The 17,547-nt window shown below is 42.3% G+C and overlaps 1 protein-coding gene across 2 annotated transcripts in view; it reads right to left on the bottom strand.

The window, feature by feature from the left end:
* Positions 1–16,703, bottom strand: part of LOC135111130 (uncharacterized) — a 49,911-nt gene extending 33,208 nt beyond the window's left edge. The window contains exons 1-2 of one of the 2 annotated variants that reach the window (XM_064024127.1): positions 16,616–16,647; positions 14,732–16,045 (exon numbers count right to left, since the gene is read on the bottom strand). In XM_064024127.1, coding sequence (XP_063880197.1) covers positions 14,732–15,760 — 1,029 coding nt within the window. In that variant the 5' untranslated portion in view covers positions 15,761–16,045; positions 16,616–16,647. Of the gene's footprint in view, positions 1–14,731 lie in introns of both variants that reach the window. The other variant, XM_064024126.1, reaches the window with a different exon arrangement.
* Positions 16,704–17,547: the final 844 nt, after the last annotated feature.

The raw sequence follows: 17,547 nt of genomic DNA, 5'->3' as shown, positions 1-17,547 counted from the left end.
GAAGGCTACAACAGAACACATTACCATCAAGTCTTCTACCTAAGTCATTAATAATAAACTAGGTGATAGACAGGGTACCACCGATATCATACGTGACCAGATACAACTAAGACAGAACACTATTTCTCCCACCGAGGAACTGCCTGAACTAAGATCGCATACTCGCATCCTTCAGACCGCGAGAGCCGAGTCGTGTACCCCAAAGCCACGCGGACACACGAATAAGTCTTAGTGACACATGTTCTTTGTATGCGTCACTGGGGACTCGTTGTACTGTCAAAGGATGATCGGTGGAATTGTCGCTTCCCTCTTGTCAACGTATCCACTCACGAAGAACCCACACCTGACGTTCGGTACTGCATTCGTCAGGGTATCAATGTTTCCGCGGGCCTGCTGTGCTGTAGGAGCGCAAGTGACGTGATGGATAACTGACGTATTGGACAAAGGGCGAGGCTGGTGCAATTTACTCGCATTGTCTTGTGATGCATCAAGGGGAAGGAGACTGTGATTTAAATTTTACTATTCTGAGAGAGAGAGAGAGAGAGAGAGAGAGAGAGAGAGAGAGAGAGAGAGAGAGAGAGAGAGAGAGAGAGAGAGAGAGAGAGAGAGAGAGAGAGAGAGAGAGAGAGAGAGAGAGAGAGAGCATACGGTTATTTATAGAACACCAGTTGTAACAAATAAAAGAATAAAGCCATGGTATTAAAAGGAGGGAAATATTTGCAAAACGTTGGTTACAAAATAAAAAGGGAATTTAACCCTTTTTCAGAGAGAGAGAGAGAGAGAGAGAGAGAGAGAGAGAGAGAGAGAGAGAGAGAGAGAGAGAGAGAGAGAGAGAGAGAGAGAGAGAGAGAATCACCACCAAAACGAATTGTCACTTTGTCGCACGCAGATGTTATACCCTAACCAACCCAACAACTGGTGGAAGGCAAACTGTACAACACGGCCACTCACTACTTGGCAGGACGAGGAAGCGGCGCACGGGTAGCATTAGCGGCTCATCTTCCTCCTCAAGTAAACAAAAGTAGAGGATGTTATGGGACGAATAACCTTTTCTACTGGTCTCTCTGAACTTTGCATGTCCTGAAAGTTTAATTAGAGTGAAAGTGAGAGAGAGAGAGAGAGAGAGAGAGAGAGAGAGAGAGAGAGAGAGAGAGAGAGAGAGAGAGAGAGAGAGAGAGAGAGAGAGAGAGAGAGAGAGAGAGAGAGAGAGAGAGAGAGAGAGAGAGAGAGAGAGAGAGAGAGAGAGAGAGAGAGTTATCTAGGACTACTATTTCCTACAATCAATTTATAGTGACTAACTAAAGTACGTATTGTATTGCTGTAGAAAATTAAGTCGTGAGTAGCTTGTTAGATTTCAAAGTCATGTTACGCAGATAAAAAATAAAGTGTAACGAAAGTTTCCATCACCAGTGCTGCTCCTCAAAGACCAATTAGGAGGAGCAAACTAAGGCTTAATGTAAAAGTCTAGGGAATACTGAAGGCACCTTTTCACTGCATTTCATTAAGAACCAGAGTAATGTAGAAAATGCAAACAAGCTACACATTTTGTATCTTACCATGAAAACATCAAAACGAAAACAAGATTAAAAGATATTAAAACCACGTCCACAAAATTAGACCTGAGAGAGAGAGAGAGAGAGAGAGAGAGAGAGAGAGAGAGAGAGAGAGAGAGAGAGAGAGAGAGAGAGAGAGAGAGAGAGAGAGAGAGAGAGAGAGAGAGAATTCTGACGCTGTGACGAGTAGTAATGACATGGAATCAAACCGGAAAAAAAAGGCATAATATTAGTATCTGTCTGGTTTTCAATACCAAACAATGGAGCAACATTCCCCACATCAGCAGTTTGAAAAGTTGGACAGACGGGTAACACGTGAAGGATAACATGTGATATTTTCTTTATAATTCTATGGTGTTATCTAAAAGCGGTAAAAGTTTATCATGAGGTTTTGAGTATATTTTTCGTTTTTTTGTTTATTCCTGGCTTTGTTTACGTATTTCGTTTTCTACTCCTACCTCTCATCCTTCTTTTTTCTCTTACTTTCTTCCTTTATTTCCTTTATTTCGCCTTTTCTTCCCGTTCTCTTCCTCATTCCTCTCATCTAGTGCCAGCAGACTTCGTTTATTCACAGCAGTAGCTAAGCAGATATAATCACTGCTGGATGACAGATCTCTTGGTATATTTGGGTATATGTACAACAAACTCATCACACACTTCCTTTTCCGCCTTTCTCTTTCCTCCCCTAATATAGCTTTACCCTTCAGTCTATAGCCAGTGAAGGGGCAGTTTCGGACAAGAAGGCAAATGAACCAAGGAAAGGCGGAAGCTACTCCACGAGGAACTTGGCAACAAACAACTAAATCGTAATTTTTTCCCAACCTTACAACACTAAACCTTTTTTCTTCTCTCTTCGCCATGCTCTCATCACCCGACTATTTTTGCTCTGCGCTCTACTCCGCTACACAGGAAAAAAAGAAAGAGACACTGTTCACAGGTCACACGTATTCCTTAAAAACAATTGACAAAAAGCAGGTCTATTTCACTCTCTTCTTGGACACTTTCCTTTGGTCCCGCAGTTCCTTCAGGCACGTGTAACACCACTTAAATATTTTTTCTTCCTGTCGATACCATTCCCAGGCTCACACTTTCCTCCACTAGCACAGGGGATCGTTGGGTCGACACTGAACACACAAACATCACTTCCTGCACGGGAATTTTCACTTTCCACGTATTAACACAACCATGGGTGTACGTAACCGTGCGTGGATACCCGAGATTAGAGGCTGCTGCATGGGGTGAAGGAAACAAACACACCCACAGCACGGTAACACCAGCACCGCACAAACACCCACAGCTGCACATACACCCCGCAGCAGCAGCACCACCACTGCCACTACCATCCGAGGAACATAAACACGAACTACGACAGCGTGAGGCCGCGTGCCAGCCAGTCCTCACCCACGACCCTCCTCCCGTCACTGCCACAGACCAACTGGGCCCCGTCACCAACACTGCCACACCGCCACTTGCTCGATACCTCCAGACACAAGACCTCAGGATTTCCGAGATGAATGATGAGGAGGATCGAACGTCAGGAAGGAGGTGGAGGAGGAGGAGGGGGTGGGGGGAGGGGAAGAGTGAGAGTACGAGGTGGAAGGGGGAGATGGGGGAAGATTTTTTTTTAATAGTGGTGGTGATATTCTTGGAAGAGTTAAGGTGAGCAGATGGAATAAAGCGGGAAAAAATGTTGAAAGTTTGTATGAATGAAAATGTCAAAACACTGACAGAATTTATGAGAGATGTAAAATTACTGTGGGATTTTATTTTAGTGTGTGTATTTATGAATGTGCGAGAGAGAGAGAGAGAGAGAGAGAGAGAGAGAGAGAGAGAGAGAGAGAGAGAGAGAGAGAGAGAGAGAGAGAGAGAGAGAGAGAGAGAGAGAGAACAAAGATACGTATTACATGATGAATAAAATGCGGTGTGCTGTAATATATATATATATATATATATATATATATATATATATATATATATATATATATATATATATATATATATATATATATATATATATATATATACATACAGTGAAAAACAGCTGATTCATTTACCGTAAATTATATTACAGTTCAGAATGTAACTTAATTTTGCAACAACCGTTCTGTGAATGTTTACTGACATGCATTTGTCACGGTTAGATATGTTTTCGATTTATTGTAATTGATGCTGCACAAATCATTGCATGCATGGGCTTTTCCTCTCTCTCTCTCTCTCTCTCTCTCTCTCTCTCTCTCTCTCTCTCTCTCTCTCTCTCTCTCTCTCTCTCCACACATCTCAATCATCATTATTGTCACCATTATCACCATTATCTTCATCACCATCATCACAAGCTTCTTCATCTCATCGTAAGTAAAGTTATGCGTTAAACAATTTTTTTCTTTTCTTTTCCACACGCGTTCTTTCATCTTTTAAAAGGGCGAGAATCACGCTTATATCAAAGGGTTAAAGTAGTGGTGCCGCTGTGAAGTCCCGTTCGTGAAGCAACACTTACGGAATTCCAGTGTGATTTACTCCCAACCTCAAATCTCCCTGCCCTCTTTGCGGAAACAATAATTGAGTCTATTACATCAAACGCTGTTAGAACTTCTCTAATTTCTCTGCATTACAAAACTCAATACTTTTAAGCTTTTCCGAAAACTTGAAAAGATTAAAATTCTTCCATTTTCGATACTTAAAAAAGAAAGAAAAAAAAAACTTACCTCAAACTTTCTGTACATAAAGAACAAGTATAAATGTACACCTGAAAACAAGACTATTTTTATTACGTTATTTTTCATTGCAGGTTAAATAGTTCTCTGTTTCCAGTACAGATCAATAAAAACGAGATAAAACAAAACCATTCCATTCTTCTCGACACGAAATTCCTGAAAAGCTCTTCATTACGCTAACACTACACAAGAACTTAACTTTTCTAGGCATAAAAAACTAAATCACTACATTTCACAGTACATAATATGGCTTCGTCTATCTACCAAATATTACTTAAGTTTAGATGATGCAACACTTATGAGGCGTACTTCTTCCCCTTTTCTCCAGTGGGTGATGTAACCCCAAGTGAGTACTAACTCTAAGATGGTTAAGGCGTTCCTTGACACCCTCACCTACACCGAGAGGCGACTCTTACCTGGCTTCTACTCGGAATGATTTCTTGGGAATGATTTCTGGCTGTCTGCTCGCTCTCTCTCTGCACTGTACCTACCTTCTATTCGACCTTTGCTTATTTTTTTATAGAGTTGTCTACAGAATCAATAGACGTACGATGAAAGAATGATGGCTACTTATATTCGTGCTAGTTTTGCTCTCTCTCTCTCTCTCTCTCTCTCTCTCTCTCTCTCTCTCTCTCTCTCTCTCTCTCTCTCTCTCTCCCCCTTCACACACACACGCACACACATTATTCAAACTTTTATGCTGCGAGTGTTTGTTAATGGAGGATTAAACAAGAAATGTTCATTCTTAATTTCCTAAGTTATGATGCCAACGAGCCGAGCCGCGCCATGCGTCACTGGGGCCGTGGCAGCGTGCCAGACTCAGTCAATACCCAAATGTTAATTATGAAAGGCGGGGGCGCTCAACATTATCCCGCTTCCCGAACAGACTGCAGCTTTTGGAACATTCCACAATTAGCAAAGCATTTAGTTAGAAAAAAAGAAAAAAAATTGTACTTTTGTTTAACGATTTCAAGACAGCTGGCCTTCAATACATCTAGCCATTAATAAGGCATTTTAATGTATACTTATCACTTTTAAATACTGTTATTCATAACAATAAAACGTGATCATAAAGCAACTAGCACGAACCATCCATTAACAGATTGTTGTTTGCTTGTTCATTCAACTCAACATATTCTTCGAACAATAAAAGAGACGACACTTTGTATGCTCACGTATACACAATGGCATTCACTGCTGGACTTCCGAAGGCGCACAACACTTTGCATGTCATTTACATTTACATAATGGCTACCACTCCTGAAGTTTCCTCCTCATATTATCAAGACATTTTAATACTTCTGAGACACTGACGGGCAGGCGGAAAAAGGGGCGTCTTTTAAACAGGTTCTGTAGTGCACTTCAAGGCGCAGCACTCCCAGCAACCCCAGCAGCACTCCGTCCAAGCCTCCGCCATCGGTCTGGGTAAGTAGTGACAGGCAACAGTAGGTGGTTTCCGGGTTCAACAAATTTTTGTCGGTAATCAATGCTGGTGAGATATTGGAGTTGTTGATGGATGTTAGGTTTACAGGGCAATTGTTTCATTCTGTTCGTTAGGGCACATTTTAGCATTTCACGAAGAATTACTGTATGACTGGTTGATTTACGAAGGCCGTTGATGATGATGATGATGATGATGATGATGATGATGATGATACCTCTATCCTTGTTACTTCAGATGCATACAGTGGAAGAGAAGCACTGATCCCCTTTTAGTGTGTGACTATTAACGTCGTAAGGAACGAGTGATAATGTTTATATTCTGTGCTCACACACACACACACACACACACCACACACACACACACACACAACACACACACACACACACACACACCACACACACCAAATTAATAAATCATACACTGATAGAGGGGAGATGCTGCTGTTTCTACTCTTAACATAGTTTACTGCAACATCTCATCTATTAAAGGTATAAAATTCCAGGAATATACACTATTTATACTTCCTGCAGTTCCAAACATATATTAATCAACTATGGAAAAACTTAATCATGTCTTCACTATTGAAATATTTCAGTTGAGGCAGCCTGAGCAAAGACGTGTTCGTGGGCACGTGGCGACACCCAGACACCAGGCACACTGGGCGTGGACACAGCTGAGATAAAAAAGATCACAACACCGCGAGCCAAGTGCCAACAGCTATCACGCCAGTCACTGCCTCACCACACACGTTCAGGCCTCATGTACCAAAGGTCTCACCACAAAAAGTTCTTATAAATCATCATTTTTTTTCCCCCTTTAATCTCCTCTTTTCTTTTTCAGACGGTTGTTATGTCGCTGGAAATCGATCACGGCCTTTGCTGACTTGAACAATCTTTCTCAGTGGTAGTGGTTATATTGCCTTGCCTGAGGTAATGCCCTGCCTTTACTGGTACTCCACCTGTCTGATCCTTTAGTGGAAGAAGGGAGGGGTGTAACATGACGGTAATTACATATCGCTCAGAGACGAAAATACTCAACCGCCGGCGGAAATTGCTGGCGGAATCACGTGTTTGCGTTTCCGTAAGATCGCCTCTCTCATGTGATCGCTCACCATACAACTTTCTGATCAACTGAAAATACTTGATAGAAAAACAAATATATTACACAATCACAAAAATGACGCTTCGTCGCAATTTTCTTAATTTATACGTGTTACTGCATAACGTTTTGGTGGCCACGAAGGCACTCCTGATACTCACGCCAATATTGAAACATTAACGCTATCAATATGAATCCTTTGTTAGACTCACAAAAAAAATAGCTCGTCTGGCGGGATGGAGCGTTCGAGTTGTAATCAATACGTATCCATTGTACAGACTGAAGCTACACTTTGGGTCCACGGTCACCAGGGGGCGTGGATCCCTCGCTGTTCTCTGGTGGCTTCACCCACTACCGACCCTCACCCTCACGTCTCCGCCCAAACAATATGTATTTACTATTCTGCTTGTGCAGCGGAATTCTTTTCAATGATTTTCACTAACAAAACACGCATTCACTCACGCCCCCCCCCACAAACAAACAAACAAACAAACACACAAACACACACACACACACACACACACACACACACACACACACACACACACACACACACGAGTGCAGTTTTATAAATGTGGTGTTGCTCACCGCACTCAACACAACAAGAAGCCAGTGCAGGGGACCGCCCCCACGCGTGACTCAGGCAGCAACAAGACCTCCCAAGACTAACTCAAAACAAATAATTCACGATGCTCCTCTTAGGGTACATTTATCAGGTAACCACTTTACTGAGAGCAGCCGGTGGAAAGTGTGACTTGAACCACGTTGTTTAAGATGAGAACCGTCCAGGGCATGGTGCCGAGCCACTGAGCCATTCACCCTCTACAAGATGTAAGCAGATGTGATCGTGTAAGACAACCATTAACTGGTGTATATTTAGCGTGACGGTGGTGCTGGTGTTGTCAGCAGCGGAGGTGGTGGCAGCAGCAGTGACAACAACAGTGACGCCATTGGTGGTGGCGTTGGTGGTGATAGCAGGAGAGACTGACTTGAGTGGTGTTCAGTGGTGGATGACACAGAAGGATTGGAATGGAAGTGGTGGATAGTGGTACTGACAGAGGTACTGCAATGGTGTTGGTGACAGAAACGAGGTGGTGGTGTTGAATGAAGGGGGTAGTGTGTGACGGTAGCAGATTAGTCGAACTGTGGCGAGGATGTGGAAAAACCGGTTACTGGGACGGCCGGGAGATGGCAGTGTAGTAGTGCTAATGAGTGGGTGGCGGTAGAATTGTGGCGGTATCCTGACGGGGATGATGGCGTAGGTGGGTGGTGGTGTTGTGGTGGCGACAGGGTGGTGGTCTAGAGGTGGTGATGGTGGCAGAGGAAGCAAAGGTCTCCAGTGGTCGCTTCTTGAGGGCGGGGGATCGATGAAGCCCATAGACAACACTCATCCGGAGGGAACAGTGTGTGCTGGATTCCGTAACCTCGCGCGGCTCCGGCCAGAGCTTCACTGACTGGGAGGCGAGCACACCCTGCACCGCCACTACCACAGCCAAGGGAATGTGTCTTTTGTAAACACAATGCTGTATCTTACTAAGCGTTGGCGGTAACTTATTAATGGTAAATCCAGAGTCTCCCTTGAATAAGAAGTGTGTATAGTATCTTAACAAACACATCCCGATGGTAAGGTTATTATGTATCGCGATCTGTAAAGCAAAGGGTAAATATAACTAACAAGTAACATTCAAAAGTAAGATGGGTAACAGATACGTAGGACATGATTCATTTACACTGCACTGACGCATGCAGGAGACGAGAAATACAAGCTGCAGTGCGATGAGGGAATGGATGATCTATGTTGACTTCACTTTCTATAAGAGGGAAAAATGGGTGTTCCTGACAAGCTACACTGACAAGAGAGAACGAAGTGTCTGTCCCGGTGTGTGTGGAGAGAGCATCGGTGGGGCGGCGGGTGGGAGGAGGTAGGGAAGAGAGTTGGAAGGGAAGGAAGTATGAAAAGTCATATCTCCGCCAGAATAGGGTCTCCATGGAAACAAACTCTTACAGGAAAGGAAAAGAAAAGTCCTGTTTTTTTTTTTCAGCGCAGTATTTTTCTCTTTTTCAGCGCAGTATTACGTTCACACCACAACACCTGCTACATCCCACACGCACACACTTCTACACGTCCTCTCCGTCTTTAAGTCCTACACATTTTTTTTTTTTCTCTTATTGCAAGCTCAGCCAAGAACAAGGGTGATAGGTGGAAACTGGTAGGTAAGTTTTATACAGGAACTGCCGCGTGTAGGTCTGACGTCTTTTTGCAGTTTCCCTTATTTTCTTATGTTCTATACTTTTCACATTTTTCGCTTCATCTTAATATATTTTTGTCCTTCTTTACTTACCTATACTTTTTTTTTTCATTGCCTTTTACTTTATATTTCTACTGGTAGCTGAACTCTACACAAACAATTATATCGAAACACAACTGTGGCATCGTTCACTGTACCATATTATATATATATATATATATATATATATATATATATATATATATATATATATATATATATATATATATATATATATATATATATATATATATATATATATATATATATATATATATATATATCTTTCTAAAATTTCTGATTGGGGCAGAGCAAACTTGGTATTGTTCAATGCCTCAAAAACTCAATTCCTCCATCTATCAACTCGACACAATCTTCCAGACAACTATCCCCTCTTCTTCAATGACACTCAACTATCCCCCTCTTCTACACTGAACATCCTCGGTCTGTCCTTTACTTATAATCTGAACTGGAAACTTCACATCTCATCTCTAGCTAAAACAGCTTCCATGAAGTTAGGTGTTCTGAGACGTCTCCGCCAGTTTTTTCTCACCCCCGCAGCTGCTAACTCTGTACAAGGGCCTTATCCGTCCATGTATGGAGTATGCTTCACATGTCTGGGGGGGTTCCACTCATACTGCTGTTCTAGACAGGGTGGAATCAAAAGCTTTTCGTCTCATCAACTCCTCTCCTCTAACTGACTGTCTTCAGCCTCTCTCTCACCGCCGCAATGTTGCATCTCTAGCTGTCTTCTACCGCTATTTTCATGCTAACTGCTCTTCTGATCTTGCTAACTGCATGCCTCCCCTCCTTCCGCGGCCTCGCTGCACAAGACTTTCTTCTTTCTCTCACTCCTATTCTGTCCACCTCTCTAACGCAAGAGTTAACCAGTATTCTCAATCATTCATCCCTTTCTCTGGTAAACTCTGGAACTCCTTGCCTGCTTCTGTATTTCCACCTTCCTATGACTTGAATTCCTTCAAGAGGGAGGTTTCAAGACACTTATCCACCAATTTTTGACCACTGCTTTGACCCTTTTAGGGACTGGCATTTCAGTGGGCATTTTTTTTATTAGATTTTTGTTGCCCTTGGCCAGTATCCTTCCTACATAAAAAAAAAAAAAAAAAAAAAAATATATATATATATATATATATATTTTTTTTAACTTTTCTCTTGTCAGTGTTGGGACAACTTAGCCTCTCGCTCCTCAGAGTCCTGCCGCCTGAGATTAGGAAGGTGCGACCTGGATTTCCTCCGGGATGTTTAAGTCGTTTTATTGCTCCGTGGAGTCTCATTTACTCCCTCGCCCAATTCCAGCAAACCTTTGTAATTGTGTGGAGGTGGAACACACGCTGACAGGTAAGGTAACTGTCAGCCACTTGAGTATACCTATGTACTGTATTGCTGCTGACATCCATGTGCCCTTCGTGTGTTGTCACCTCGAATGAACTTTTTCAGAAGTTTATGCAAAAAAAAAAAAATAATAATAATAATAAAATAAATAAATAAATAAAAATAAAATAAAATAAATAAAAAAAAGTTCATGAATTCTCAGTACAAGATTTTCCCTACAGCTCTTTAATTCGTAACTCTATACTTTAAACGCACGTCAGTACAAGTGTCTCAGACGTTACCTGGAGCACGGGTTATGTATGCTTATGGCCGCTTATGTACAAAATCCCTATATACACAGACACACACATACGACACAAAACTTCATTCATCTTCACACAATTGCTACATAAGAACGAAAACGCGAAGAGGGAATTCATTTTTACACACGTACAGCGAGAACCATCATGCCAACCTTGTCTTCCATTGTGGGTTTTTCGTTAAGGGTGGCACGTGAGGCGACGCAGCATAGAAGATTTTGGGTACGGCTCAACAAAACATAGTTCCGTACAAATTTCCCTCTTTACACCATCATCAATACGATTTTCCTTAGATCACCTTCCTTTTTCCTTCCCTCTACGTCTTACAACTCACCTATATTCTTAATTCTCCATTTTAACAGTTCTCTTAATCACCTTCCTCTGAGAAAATTCATCCAAGTAAACTTTTTTTTTTTGCATCAACAAATTTTCCCTTTCTATAACTCCTATTTTTTCCTCCCTTTCCTATATCTTCCATTTTTTTTCTTCCCTAACTTTCTTTTCACCTCACCGATCCTCCCATATCTTTCTTTAACAGTTTTCTTTATCAGCCTCCCCTACATTCTTTGAGCTCCTTCCCTCCCTCTCCCCACACTCCACTAACCCCACTGGTATCGCGGCCCACCTGCCAAGACGGGGTGCCAAGTTGGGATGACTGGCTGGCTGGCACCCTTCGTCCTGCGTTCCCCTGTGTGGTTCACTTCATTATGGTGGGGGCGGGTGTGTGTAGGGTGATGGGGGAGATGCGATAGTGAGAGAGAGAGAGAGAGAGAGAGAGAGAGAGAGAGAGAGAGAATAAACAAGAAATCGGTATCTCTCTCTCTCTCTCTCTCTCTCTCTCTCTCTCTCTCTCTCACACACACACAAACACACACAAACAAACAGCACATGCACTCCCAAGGTGGTAATCGGTTATATCGGTCGACGCTACACGGCACAAAGAACTATAAACAACGATATACTGCAAATTCACCGCATGAGGAAGAATGGCAATACGGGGCACGAGGGTGTGGCTGAGACAAATATATCTACATGGGGAGAGAAGCTTGAAATCCTGCAATATAGCGCGTGGGATTAAATAGAATAAAAAAAAAGAAAGAAAGAAAACACGTATAACTTCTACATGCCACGAAGTGATGCGAGGATAAAGCAGTAAATGGCGTTGCTGTGGTGACGAGTCGACCTGGATGTGAAGAAGCTTGGTATGCGGAAGGTGTCATGGTGCTGGAGCTGGAGTGTCCCTCTCATCGTAGTTGTACATTTTTTTTCTTTTTCAGTCGTTATTACGTAATTCTTCCATCTAGATTTTTAGGAGTACTGTACCAAAATGTGGGTTTGTTAATACTCGTATAAGGCAGAAATATTATACGTTTCAATATTAACTGCATTTTTTTCAGTGGCTGTGTTCTGAGGGTTACACGATTTCATCTTGGCCACCAAATAAAAAAAAAAAAAAAACTCTTTTACTCATATGTTTGAGACTGACATGTGGTGTCTGGCTTGGCTGAAGTCATGCATGAATTGGATTATCTTCTCTGTTTATGGTTACGTAAGACAGATCGATATTGAAGTCAAGCCATGGATATATAGTAACATACGGCAGGCAGAAACGAAAGTAAAATAAGTTACGAGAAAAGTGAAACCTGAGTGACTTTTAAGGCAAAAGTTCCGCGTCACCTCAAGTGGTCCTGAGCTCTCAAGTTGCAAAACTCTAAAAAAAAAAAAGTATCCAATCCAGCAGACCGACTCCCGGGCACTGAGCTGCATTCACACACACAATTTCTATCAAGACAGTTTTATCCTGGCATTTATAAAAAGTCCGTGACGTGAATCAAGTCCTCGACAGCAATATGAACGGCAGCACGAATATCAAAATAGCTCGAATTCTTTTTATAATTTCTTGATTCTCCTTCATTTTCTTTTATTTCTATCAAATCAGTTCGCACTACTATGATATACTTCTTCCTTGCACTGGGAAATATTCATTGGTTTCATAAAGCGCACAAATATAACTAGGATACAAAACACGTGAAAATAAACTTGAATTGCAAGTATATATAAGCAAGAGGCAACAATGAGGCACAGCACGTTCTTGGGATACAAGCTGGATTCTCTTCGAAACATCAAACGATCGACTCCACTCTCCAAACTTCACCTCCTCTCGTTCCTTGAGGATACAAAAGATCGCTGCGTAATCTTCGGCTTTATTGCTTCTGACCGAGAAACAGAGCACCAATTTCACAGGCGTTCGTGTGTTTTGCAGGCTTCGTTCAAAGAAACGTGAATAACCTTGTTGATATTTCTAAGGTATCAGCAGGTTTGGAATTGTGGATAATTTATTTTTCCTTATAATCAGCGGTGGTAGCCAGTGCTATGCCTCAAACCACCAGCAGGTTCTTTTCATGGCGAGAAAAATTCAAACAGGTAAAAATTTGTGTAGTTAATTGCTCTTATTTTAAAACCTACATGGAAAACTCACTCTTTCTTCATTTCTTCCTTTCCATTTTACTTAACATTATACAAGGTCAATAGTGCATCTCTTGCCATCTTCTATAGTTATTTCCATGATCATCGTTTTTCATTCCTTAATCTATTTCAATTATAACTCGGGAACTCTCCATCTATATTTGTTTTTTTTTTTTCTTCCGCAACTTGAACTGCTTCGAAAAGAGGAATAACTAAACCTCCGAAACTAAACTACCCAATTTTTCTTTCTTCGAATACTTTGGGGGCGCCATATTGAGCCTTTTTTCCCTCTTAATGCTGTGCCCCTGTTCGGACTCCTTAGCTACTTAGCATATGAAAAGAAAATATATAGTTTATGTTTCAGAAAGAGTTACAATAATGACGAAAACGGAGACAGAGAAAAAAAAAATCATAAAAAAAAAACAGGAATAGAAAAAAAAAAGTATTATCCTCCGTTATTATTCCTCACCTTTACAAAACCAAACAATACTTACACTCCTCCTTGAAGTACAGTTTATGCCACACATACCTGTAGGAAGACAACAAAAAATTAGCATTAGTTCCCCTCATCATAAACAAGTCATAAATACATTTCAGTACCCACCATACCTCTTGCACGTCACTATATGCGATTTCCTTCCATTCATTATTCAACCACATTTCTAAAGGTTAGTTAGCCACGACAGTCTGGGGATAGATAATTGAAGGGAATCTGAGGCACGGAATTTCAAGGTGGTCATCAGACAGCATCTACGTTTGAATTGAATTGTTGTGTACGAGGAGGCTAGATTGTACGAGAGAGAGAGAGAGAGAGAGAGAGAGAGAGAGAGAGAGAGAGAGAGAGAGAGAGAGAGAGAGAGAGAGAGAGAGAGAGAGAGAGAGAGAGAGAGAATGTTGGAAACTTATCTATTTCTAGTTTAACTCCCAAGGTCTTTAACTATCATCTGTCTATTTGTCCTTGAATGATGTCTGTTTAATGTTTGCTTATTTTAGTCAGTCAGTCTATTATTCTCTCTCTCTCTCTCTCTCTCTCTCTCTCTCTCTCTCTCTCTCTCTCTCTCTCTCTCTCTCTCTCACACCAGAGGGGCAGACACACTACCACTAGAAAGCTTCCTACGTAATTGCTCTCTTGGTGAAATTAATATACCCCGGGTCATGATAATGGTAACACAATTAGTGAACGTATGGTGACAGGTCTGTGATAGTGAAAGCACCACTCAGCTTGATGAAATGGTAATTAAAAGCATGGGCGTTTCTCCGGGTAACCTACAGTGTCAGGGCCAAAAGCTGCCTGACTCACAACGGTGGATATGTGTCCAAGTGAGGCCGTTTCAATAACACAGATCTCTAAGACAGTTATGCTGCCATTTTGGATGACACTTTTGACCTTTCTTTAGGGACTGGCACTTCACTGGGCCTTCTGTTTTCTTTTGCCAGTGCCTCTCTTACTTAACACCTCCCACCACACACGCAGCACACCACACAGCAACAAGTAACACCGATGGTAATAAGATCTCACCTTGACGCGACGGGAAAGTTTCAAGCCGAACTTTTTGATCTGATTAAAGCTTTTGGGATACACCTGGAAGGTCTGGCGGGCCACCTTGCCTCGCCGGGTGCTGGAGTACTTGGCGTTCCTGATGACCCTTTCGGAAGCTGGAGGCGGCGAAGTGGGCAGCGATGAGATGGAATGAATGGAGCCATTTAAGGAGATAATGGAGTTCCTTCCTCTTCGTCCCGGTGGCGGCGGCGGCTTCGGCTCTCCCGGCTGTGGCTTGACGTGCTCCAGCCAGTCACGGGGCGGCTCTGGCACGTCGTCGTCTGCATCAAGGGAGTTCAGAAACTCGTCCTCTTCCAGATCCTTGATTACCATGTCCTGGGCCTTATCAAGAAACTGGACGCCCTTCCAGTAATCCTCCGTTTGAGCGGCCACATTGATGTCGTTTCCTTCTGCGTCACTCTTGTCCTCCTTACTGTATAGCCTCTGCAGTAGGTTGAGGCCTCTCAACGTTTCGTCGATGGACCCACGTGGCTTTGCCGCGGAAGGCTTGTCTCTCATGTTGATGCCTTCCATGCTGCTGTACAAGTCCTTGATCTTGCTGATAAAGGCGGTGCTCTTGGGACTGGATTCCTCCGAGCCTTTTACTGTCTTTTTCTTCTCTTTCCCGTCGGTGGCCAGGTCATCTCTGCTGCTGTATAGACCTTTAACTTTGCTGAAAATCTTTTCCCCTAAACTTTCCTTCGTCGGCGATGTTGTGGCTCCTGACTGAGCTTTATACGGAGAGGCCTCAAGGTTCTGGAGGCTGGTTGAGGCTCGCTCTACTATTGGCCTCAGCCTGGTCAGGGAAATGTTGCTGCTGCTGCTCGGCAAGGTTACATGCCCGGCAGCCTCTGCACTCTTCCTTAGGCTGTCTTTCAGGTCATGCGGGGACTCGATGTAAAAGTCCTTCTTGAATTGTCTTCTGATGGAACTTCGAAGGTTTCTAAAATCCAGTGAAAACGAGGGTCGCAGGTTGCTCCCACTCCCACCCACTCCCGCCACCTCCATTTTGCCTCCCCGCCCGCTGACTCACACCGAGCACGTGACAAGTTTTGATTATGGAAAGATTTTACTTGAATACTCTTAACAGGATTAGATTGCAATTTTTTTTTTTTTTCAGAACCTTATATAGAATTTCATCCACTATTTTGATATCAGAAGTGTTTGTTTATTCGCGTGTAGGTCAATGATCGTAGGCACATTGCTATTTCTTTTCTTTCTTTCCTTCAAAGACTCTCAAGCTCGAATGGTTCATGTCTCACTAAAATCTTGAAGAAAAACAGCCTTAAAGTTCTGCAGAGTAACATATTATAATCTTAGTATTATATGATTCATTTAGATTTACTGTCTTAATTTTTTTCATGTGACTCTAACACTTTTTTTTTTCTATTTAACTGGTCTCACCGCATCATGTGGCGAATCTAATTTCAAGTTTATTTATAGGATTTCTCTTTTGTCATGTGCTTTGCTGGCTATAGATTTCCTAAGAGCAACCAGAGACTCTAGCTGTGTGTACGTGTGCTGAGTGAAGCTTCAGAATCGATCAATAACATAATGAAAGTAAGCAAAATCCACTGAAGATATGACCAATTTTTGAAATGATTAAGAATTACACTATCAGCGAACTGTAATTGAATCCGAGTCTTTCGTCAGCCAGAACTGCGTCTTTAAATCTTCAACGCTATTCATGCAAGCTTCCAGCCACAAACTTGGACTTAACCCCTGAAGTAAAATATATCCGGCACAGGACGCATTGCCAACTCCTTCAGGTTTCCAATACCGATAAAGTAATCACAGCAAAACACCACACTCAAGTACACAACCACACTGATCACGACCACCACAGTACACCACACCACCCACAGACACATAACACGCACTGCACCACGCCAGGCCAGTACTGAGAGATCTTGTCGCAACACTACAACATCGTAGGCAGGATTAAGAACCCCACACCCTCCACCTCCCCTCCTCGAGTCCACTTCCACATGCCTCCATCCATCAGACTAACACCAACGAAGAATGGAAAAGAAGAAATTGATAGAAAAGGTGCAGAAGTGAAAATTTGTTCGTTATTTTTATTTTCTTTGCCTTGAGCCGGCTTTTCCTCATACATGACAATGAAGGCAATACGTAAATCAAGGAAACAGACCACTGGCACCTGCATACACGTGACTAATCCTCAGTGCTACACCCTTCCTCACCTCTCACCTGCTCCACGCCACCGAGCACCCGCTGTCCGAAGCCATGCAGGTGCTCGGCTCGCCCCCACGCTTCACTCGCAAACCTCCATCACACACACACACACACACACACACACACACACACACACACACAATAAAAAAAAAAGTAGCACCTTCACGTTATTCTTGGGGCAGACACAATACAAGGTGTGCGTATTTACAATAATAAGTTCTCAGCAATAAAAAAAAATAAATAAATAAATAATTCTTTGATACATCCACTGAACTATTTCCACAAAACTCTAAAGCTGTACTGAATCACAACCATACATCGACATCATACTAGCTTCCGCGTACACAACTATCATCAGTCCAAAAAAAAGCTATAATACTTCTTTCTTAAACCACACGAGAGAGAGAGAAAAAAAAGAAGATAAACTGCCCTTACATCAGTCATACAATAAGGAACTCCCACTGCATATACCAACAATAATATATATATACTCGTACTTCTGTACGAGTGTCAGGTAATACATTGTTATAGGTGATGAAAATGTCACTCGGTCTTACTCTTTTATGGTCCATCATGAGGGAGAGTAAAGTGAGTGTGAG

This window comes from Scylla paramamosain, chromosome 21, assembly GCF_035594125.1.
Source record: "Scylla paramamosain isolate STU-SP2022 chromosome 21, ASM3559412v1, whole genome shotgun sequence".
Taxonomy (NCBI): Eukaryota; Metazoa; Arthropoda; class Malacostraca; order Decapoda; family Portunidae; genus Scylla; species Scylla paramamosain.
This window is presented reverse-complemented; position numbering and strand designations above follow the sequence as displayed.